Source organism: Mesitornis unicolor, unplaced genomic scaffold, assembly GCF_000695765.1.
Source record: "Mesitornis unicolor isolate BGI_N332 unplaced genomic scaffold, ASM69576v1 scaffold651, whole genome shotgun sequence".
Lineage (NCBI taxonomy): Eukaryota > Metazoa > Chordata > Aves > Mesitornithiformes > Mesitornithidae > Mesitornis > Mesitornis unicolor.
The window spans coordinates 1-9,478 of record NW_010164201.1 but is presented as its reverse complement, the minus strand read 5'-3'; the positions used below and the strand labels follow the sequence as shown (position 1 = coordinate 9,478).

The 9,478-nt window shown below is 37.9% G+C and overlaps 1 protein-coding gene across 1 annotated transcript; it reads right to left on the bottom strand.

The window, feature by feature from the left end:
• Nucleotides 1-3,041: 3,041 nt before the first annotated feature.
• On the bottom strand, nucleotides 3,042-8,981 carry LOC104548229 (ubiquitin carboxyl-terminal hydrolase 33-like; the record flags this gene model as incomplete). Its single annotated transcript, XM_010194185.1, has 4 exons — nucleotides 3,042-3,820; nucleotides 6,117-6,185; nucleotides 6,949-7,051; nucleotides 8,873-8,981. Coding segments are annotated over 4 exons (439 nt in total), but the record flags the coding sequence as incomplete, so codon positions are not given.
• Between the last annotated feature and the right edge of the window lie 497 nt (nucleotides 8,982-9,478).

Sequence of the window (9,478 nt, the reverse complement as noted above, 5' to 3'; positions counted from 1 at the left end):
CTTCCTTCATTTCCTCATGTTCCAGTCACAGGAAAGGAAGAGACTGGCCTTTAAGTCAGTAAAACATGGGATTGTTTTACAGCTAACAAGCAGGACATTCCCATTCGCTCTATTTACTTAACTCTCACCTCTGAAGTGTTAAAGTGTCTTATTTTACTAAGTCGTTCAACAGCTCTTCCGCTCATCTTTTTCTCTCCAGTTCTGCTGTATCACACAGCACTGAAGCACTCTCCTCAATGCTGGGCGTTCAGATGAGCCATCAGCTACGCTACTTGCAAAAACCCATAAAAAATTGAGAGAAATCAAGCTTTGAGCTGCTAAGTCCCTCACACCCCCACATGGTTTCCTCCAGAAGACAGGATTACCGTCACCAGACTAAAGAGCAAGCGTTTACCAGCTCCAATCTAGACTCCTAGGCCTAAAACAAGGGCTCTGCTGGATTTTTCTCTTCTTGAAATGACAGCTTCCCTGGCACCCAAACACGCTGCTGTGTTTCCTCAACTGGAAACAAATGAACAAAGAATCTAAATAGTCTGCTGAAAGGCTTATGGAAAAAAAATCATTTCCACAGCCCCTTCCTGAGATGCATTCTTTCTTTGCTGTGAACCAGACAGCTCTCCATGGTCCAGGCTTCTCCTTTACCTGTTCTCTGAATTACTGCCTTCCCTCCAGCATACACAAGCCATCCATCTGGAGTTCTCCCACACTCTTACTTTAAAAAGGCTACTTAAAATCCCCCAAAGAGCTCTCCAAGGGCTAAAAGTGAGACAGTCATCCCTTTGGAGCCGTCAGTCTAAAACACAAACACATCTGTTTCGTCTTTGCAAACTTGGGATTTATTTTTTCTGAAAGCGTGACAAACAGTTGTAGTGTGAAGATGCCTTTCAACCATGATGACAGAGGCATTTCACAAACTCTGCTAGTTTAAAGCTGCTTGTTACTGATCTATGTGCATCACAGCTTGTGTCCCACTATGGATTCCCAGCCACCCAGTGGAAAGCACTGACAAAACTGCTACATTTCCAAGAGGCTGCCTAAACCCAGCACAAGTCACCATTGCCAAAGCCAAGACAAATATCCCTACTCATCTAGGAAAAATTGTTCACTATTATCCAGCAATTATATTGACCCTTGAAGCCTTGCACCTTTAGTTTTCTTATAAGCAAGGGAACAACTTCGCTTTCAACACTGAGTCTTGGTGCTCGTCTCTGAAATAGCCTCTCCTCAGCCAAAACTGGGAGCAGTACAGATGAGATCTCACAAGCAGCACAGCACCAAGTAGAGCAGAATAATTACCTCCTGTGCCTCACATCTGATGCTTTTGTCGTTACTACCCAGAACAGGTTTTGTTTTGGTATCACTGGATTTTAACTCGGTCTGATCTGCTATAATACCCACACTACTCAGCACAGAACAAGCCGATATCCCTAACACTCAACCTTATTTTTCTCTTGCAAGTCTTACAGGGGCAGTCTGTTCCACCATCCAAGATTATTAATGAAAACACTGAATAAATTGGTAAACCTGATCTTGCTTTAACCAAGAAAGTATTTCCCAAATTCCAGTTAGGAACATAATGTAGGAAGAATTCTTCCTGAGGTATGCAGACCTATTCATTGTTATTTAGCTTTAGTATGTTAGAGAACATTAAGAATAGCTTAAATGACATAAAACCTTAACAAATAAAAAGGAGAACAAAAAGAGTTCAAGTAAGACAGTATAAATCCAGGTTTAGTTTAGTCACCCTAATATGAAAAAAGGACAAAAAACTGAGATGGAAAGTTAGAACAGCCTGCCACAGGCCAAAATGAGCAAGTTACTATTGCCTGTTCAAAAGCAAATCAACTTTACCTCAATCAGTAAGCCAAGTCTGTGGTAGTAACTGATGTCTTTACCTTGTGATGTGTTTATACAGGGGTAACTTGATATTAACTTCAACTTGCCTTATCTACCAATATAAAAGTGTCCAAATGCACTGTCAGACATTAGAAGTCACTTGACATTTGCACCTATGTACATGCAAGGCTTCTCAGCTGCCCATGTCCCATGACCTCCTCTGGAATGTAAAGAGCATTATATAAAATTCCAACATTTAACAGGCTGCCCAAGCGTTCCCTGTGATCCAGTTTCAAACTGGAAGATGTTTTCCTTATGTACCAGCCATATAACCACTGGCTGCACTCTGCTGTCCATGTACCCCTCTCACTTGCACTGCTGTGTTTTTAGCTCTAATACTTTTCAGGTCGGCTGAGGAAAGTACAGGGATTTACATTCAGACAGAACCAACTCCTCCTACACAGCACATTACCAAGTACTTACAGTTAGAGGACACTTTCTCTAGGACCCTTGTAGGTGGCTTTTTAACCAGAATGGCTTTAAGTGCTTTACAAAACCAGTTGGATTTTATACGAGATATAAAATCATCTTTAAGACTGTTATGTCAGCGTTTCCTTACTTCAGAGCTAGAACTGCCAACCTCATTGCCTAAACATCAAGTGGTTGAGAAATATTGTTATATGGGTACGAGAGCAGCACCACAGCATTACTTCAAAAGCTTTTGCATTGATGTAGTAAATGAAAAGTGCTTAAGAAAGCTCCCCCCACCTCTCTTCCACAGTTTGGTTTTAGTTTTTTTTCTCTTTTATTGATCCAGCCTTGAATAACGCTGCTTATTTGGTAACAACATCAGGCAAAAACAAGAGCAAGTGCCATTCTGCATTCCAATATGAGTCATTCAGCAAAGTTTTGCAATATATACATTTCATCCAGCTTCTGACGTTATAGGTCATCATGCCAATGAACATTTTTAACAATGCAATAAAATCCTTCCAATGGAACTGTTTATGAATGTGAGTCAAGAGACCAGACAATCTAATTTCTGAAATTTATATCACTCATGTCCATAATCATTTTACATTTCACACTTCATGCTCTCAAACGTTACCCTAGAGAAGAGTAAATCTTTTTGTCACATATACTATTAAAGACGCTAGCCAGGTTTATAGAGTTACAGAAGACTATAATAAGATGTAAAATTTAGTAGGTAATAAGTTATGACATTTGCTGACTAAGACAATATTCAATCTACACTAATGTTTGATCCATTCAAATACAATAAGTATTTGGATGTTATATACTACCCATTTAATATACTTACAGTGCAAAATAAAGTGAGAATTTTTTTCCTGAGCATTTAGGAAATTAAAATCCTTTTAATCATTGATTGCAATCCATTTACAATATACTCCCCTTATACCTAGGCCTGTCAAGACTGTACAATTAAGACAGGCAAAAGTTTGTAGATATCAGAAGCCCAATCAGGAATCAGAAGGGTTATTGAACATCTCTAAAATTTGTCCTCATTTTTCAAGTCTAAGGATATAACAGGATTTGGACCGATACCAAAGAGTTCAGAAATTACACTTTTTTTCCATTGACCAAACACTCAAAAATGTACAAACCACACGCCTTCCAAAACAGAGAAACAGCCTCTATTTAAACAAATTGTAATACATATTTCAACTTACTATTCTGTAGGTAACGTAATGCCCAGTGAGCTGTGCCTCCAACAGACATCAGAGAATAAATACAACTTTTAGGAATGTATTTTGGGCATTTTGTAATTAAGTCAGATCCTGACAAGTTCAACTTTTTCTCGATAGCTACAGACCATGCGTTTCTAATTCAATCTTCTCCTCTGCTTGCGAGCTATCAGGTTCTGCTGGAGGAACAGGTGGTCTGAGTATAATCTCTGGACCTCCACCATAGATTGACTGAAGAAAATTCCATGTTTCTTCAGATATTTGTCCAGAATCTGCACCTGAAAACATTTTTACAATTTTAATTACTGTTTCATTATGTCTTTGAAGTCCATAACATACACAAAAAGAGAAAACATACAGATTCAAATTTAAGACCCTGAACTGAATTTGTGCTTTATCTTGCACCAACTACCAAACCAAATTACATCTTTTGTGTTAATTTTCTATTTCTTGATTTTTACAACTACCCACTCTAGATTACCCAGTACTTAACATACCGCAAGCATAAAACATGTCTGATATTTATCAGTCAAGCTGACAACTGGCAGCTCTTGGTACACAGGAAACAATGATTTATATTAATTTAAGGACATGCGGTCCCATCAAGTACACAGTAAAGTTCAAGGACTTAATTTATTTGAAGAAAGAAGAATCTTAATATTGATAATAAAGAATAAAAGTTTGAGAACCACAGTGAAATTCTCAGACCCACAGAGAGAAACCGCTATTAGGACATTAGAGCCCCACTAATGCTGCTTGTATGTAGCACCCATGGGTCTGCCTGATTTCCTTTCATTCACTGATTAAAGTCTTTGCTCAGGACCCCAATCCTCAGGCCAGAGGTCCCTTTGCTGTCTCAAGTCAGTGTCCAACAATAATTTCTAATTTTCTGTAATGTTTTATAGTGGTAAAGGGCAAGGGAGCATCAAGACACTGCCCCAGTAGGTTTAAACACAGGGATCCTGTCTGATACAGTTGAGGCCATTTCTTCACACTAACCTAGCCAGAGAGGATGAATTCATCTTCTACCTGAATAAACCCTGAACTCTTTAAGTAACTTATTAAAAACCTGCCCTGCAGCAAGCTTCCCAGTATCCTTATTAGATACTATTAATCTGTCTTGTTAAGCCTAATTTCAGCACCCTCCTACTTACAAAGAAATGGGGACTTCTCCCCCAACCCCTTATACTTCTCTGTCTTCACTGCCTGCCCAGGGGGTGTACTACTTTATGTATAGAAAGCTTCCAAAGAGGAAGGGTACAAAGAGCTGTTATCTACACTAACTCAACCATGCAAAGCTTCATCTGAAAGTCACGATGCAGATCCTATGCCAATACTCATGAAATTATGCCTCAGTTTTACTCATTTAGGCTCAGGTTCCCAAAAAGCAGCTCCATCTCTGTAGGCACAGGAGTAGAGCTTCACTCCCTCAGCCAGATTCCAGCTCTTCTAATTGTCAGGTTTAACTGAACAGACACAGAGAAGTAATGCTGGGATCAGGACCACTGGATCACAGGAATATGTAATTCTGCACACTATTTAGTGCTGCTCCCACTTCTCTCATTTCTTAAGAGACAAATTTCTACAGCCTATTCATCTTCATTTCTACCCAAGTTCTAATTCGAATCAACGCAGCTGAAGGTAAGTCAACAACTGGCTGATTTGCTATTGATTATTGATTTTTAAATGACTTTTTTTTGCCACATGTCAGTCAGATACTTTATATTTGAATTCTACACTGGTGCTTAAATCATTGAAATGAAACTGCAAATGTAATGTGTAAGAACTCATTTTTAAATACACTCTTGCCATTTTACAGCTGCTGAGGTTTACGCAGGGCCTAGTAACCTCCAGTGAAAAGCCACTGGTAGGCCTCCTGTATGCTGAGGCATTAAGTTAAATCAGGAAAAAATCCAGTTAAATAAATGTTAATCTTAATGCTGTTTTTTAAAAAAACAAACAATGAATTTAAATATTCACAGGAATATTGTCTAATGACTTCATAAAGCAGGCCATCTTAGAATTTTTTTTTCCTGTACCTACAATTTTCAAATGAATGGTATTAAGGATTTGACTGTGAAGAATAACAAAGAAATGTGGATCTTTGTGTGCTAGAGGAGTTTTTGTGCTGTACAGTGACAACCAACTTGCAGAAAAATAAGCAGCAGCATTTACTTTCTGTGGTCTATGTCCCTTTGTCAGAAGTGGCTCTCAATCCAAATCAGGTTGCAAGATTCAACTAACTATATACAGATACATGACATGGTCTGAAAGCCAAGAATCTCCCAATTTACATTACGAAAACCCAAATCAAACCAAGTGACACAAAGCCAAAGAACACTTTTGCCATTTTAAAGTTACTCTGCACCTCCTCATACACTTATCTGTATTTGGATTAGTCTATCACAGATACTAACTCTTTGCTGGTCTCCCCAAAACGGGCACAATACAGATTCATTAGGAATTGCCATTTTACAATAACAGTTTTAAAAAAAAAGAATTCATAATAAACTTTCCAGACTTCAGCAAATACACCATAAGGAGCCCAAAGCTGCCACAATATTGGACACCTACCTTGTTTTAGCACAGCACTGCCACATTTTGTTACTGCAATCTTAGCGTTATCAATAGGACCAGGAGGATCTAGTGTGACAGAAAGATGATTAAAACTGGGAGAGCTGAAAACAAATGGAAGTTGGAGGTCCTATTTTCAAACAGAAGGAGAAATAGCTCATTTGTTTACTGCTTGTTCTTGTACTGCTTAACAGTATGTTTTATGTTGTTAAAAGCTAATCAGAATTTTAATTAAGAGCAAGTTTTTCAAAGCTTTCATGATTACATTAAGTCTTCAAGCAACATAACACACAAATTAATCCTAATTCTTACCCCTAGCAGAGGTGTCCTAGAGCAGACTCAGGCAAGATTGTAGAACAGCTTATCAGTGTTTCCATTTCAAAACTTTAGGGGTATCTGAAGTAGGCTGAAGGGCTGTTATTACAGTTGTTAACTCAGTTATCTCCGAGTTTAGGTTGTGACAGTGGGGTCACCTTTCCTCCAGAAGTTGTAGCATTATTACCTACGAGTTTGCACAGCAAAATCCATCCCTGCCTTGAACTTGGATCCAATTTTCCTGCTGCTACTAACAGCAAACACCCTGCAAACAAGCAGCATTCTTTCCACAACCATCCCATTATCCATTCTTATGAATTATTTCACTACCTTCTGTAATTGGATTCCTGGATATATTTGTAACCTACAAAACCTGTGTCTCAGATGTTCAAGAGCTTTTGTTGCCCTATCTGTTTTCCCTGCAGCCTTCTACCAAAGCAGAAACAATTTACTTCAGCAGTACCACTACACGACAACAAAAAAGACCACGTGTATTTTGAAATGGAGCACAACTTACCACTGTCTTTACCCTTCACAAATCCTTCCCATTCCCTGAACCACTGCATACTGATGCAGTAAAATGTTGATGGAGATTCTTCTTCTTGGAATGCTCTATTAAGCTGAAAGGAAAAAGAATTCATATTTTTCTTTTATTTTCTTTAAACTACTGAATTCTTTTAACCATGAATTATTAACAGCATAATATTACACTGCTACAGAACATTTTGAAGACCTACTGACCAGGGCAGTGAAAACCCGGTGAATTCCCAACGTGACATTTTGATGTAGGGGTGTAGGCTTCATATTAAAAGATTATTTTTTCTTTACTTGAGAATTTATTTATTTATTCCTGAAAACATCAAGTTCTTCTTACGCGTAAGTGCTTACCGGTCAAACACTACTGGATAATTACTGTGAAGGCTGAACTTTCAAGTAGCAAAAGAAAGCAGAAAACTTATTTTTGTAAAATAAAACAGAGTTTTGACAGATTTGCTCCATAATTTTATGGAAGGTTCTTGGTGTGATGGACTGCATCTTAATCTATGTTTGGTACAACTCCAAGCAAGGCATGGTGAACTAATGCACTAGGACTTTTCATGACTTGACTTTGTCTCAGTTTAGAAAACACAAAACATTTTTTGTTCCCACTATTTTAAAATTAAAAAAACAAAACAAAACAACAACAAAAAAATCAGATCCTGTTTCCGAGTTTCTGTTGCAAGGCAATGTAAGTGGCTATGAACCACAAAAACCAGCTCACTAAGGAGTCCCAGTTGCATTTAGCTCAATTTGTTTCCGTCATTGGAATAAAAATTATTGTTTTAGAATAAAGATTTTAGGAATTTTATTCTTTCAGAGACTATAAATCTTTTTACAATGTTATTAAGAAACTCTGCAATAATATAGCTGTACTTCCCCCTTGAAGCCATGAAGCTAAAGCATCAACACGACTTGGTAAGCTGTCAGATAGAATAAGTTTCGCGATAACTCCCTAAAGCAATCTTTATACAGGACAGCAGAACTTTCTATCTGCTAGCCCATATCAATACTTGGACAACAGTGCACATACAGTCATTGTTTATACTGGAAAACCACTGATCACTAAAGAAAATGAGGTTGACTCAATGCTGTTAATAATTACTATCCAGTAGTAACCCAGACTAAAGAAAAACCAATTACTCTCAAGTTCAAATAGCAGCTCAAACATGGCAACGCTGACACAATCTCTGAAGTGTGATTAAAGCACAGACAGAACTGAAAGAACTGCTGCAATTCTGGTTTTCTGCCTCTAAGGAATGAAGGTACCAGAAATGGGACTCCAGGCTCTCTGCACTTCTTTTCACTGAAAACATCAAAATACATTTTTGGTTTAAGAATTACAGAGTCATTACTAGTAGTTATTTTACCATTCAGACTCATGCACATAAATCTCTAGCTCATGTAAAATATAGTAGCTGCTTGGTGTTAGTTTTACAGATCCATTACAATACTAAGGTATTACTTCACACTGAATTGTTTATGTTTGTTTATCTCTCCAATGATATCGTAAAAATTAAATCTAGAGATAAACATCATGATTAACTTTTTGCTGGCACAGTATTATTGCACTTAAGCCTTATCAGATCGCACAGAACAGCTCACTGGCAGCGCACAAAGAACAACTGCTCGCGTGGCTGGACTCTGTTTCCATACTATAAAAAAGCAATTTAAGAAACATTAAATATTTTCTCTAAGTACATTTCCATATAAACAGTTATCTGGGATATCACAAGAACATTACTGTTGTCAACAGGAAAGAAAGGATTTATACAGGCATACAGATATTTAATAAAGTCCACTGGTTACAGGAATCACCTATGCACTTCTGGTAACCCTTTGGGTCAAGTCGTGAGTATTAGGTGATGTCAAAGAGCAGAATGAATAAGTGTTTACTTTTTTACCCGAATAAACATTTCCAATTCATTTTTCCTTCTTTTTTCAATTCTTTCAGACTCTATTTGGCAGGTGTGACAAACATACAGATGGTTCACAGCTGGTCCTCCTCCATACCTAATGTAAGAGTAAAAAAAGATATGAACCTTCCGGAAAATACCACGCAAAAAGATCATGCACCTGCAGACATCAAAAATTTCAGATTCTTATACAATGTAATGCAAGTCTGACACGTGCCAGACACACTGATCCACAAATGCCATAATTTCTTTTCCCAATAATATTTTGTTCTCCATCCTAAGACATAACCATTATCCAAATTCCGACTGCCTAAAGCCAGTACAAACCATCTCCAGCTCTACTGCCTCACATACTTCAGAAAGCATTACCCTGGGAAGAACAGGTCCATGAGCAAGCATTCTGTTATATATAAATATTTATGTGTGTGATTTTATTAAAGGCCTCTAAGAAACAGCTTATGGAAATGTTCCAGCCAATTCTATCTCAAACATGTCCATTGCAGGCTCTCCATCAGTTTGCTGCCTCCCTGACACCAGCCTCTAAACTTGGTTATGGTTTTGTTCTTGGAAAGTTGTTCTCCATGACCCTCCCCT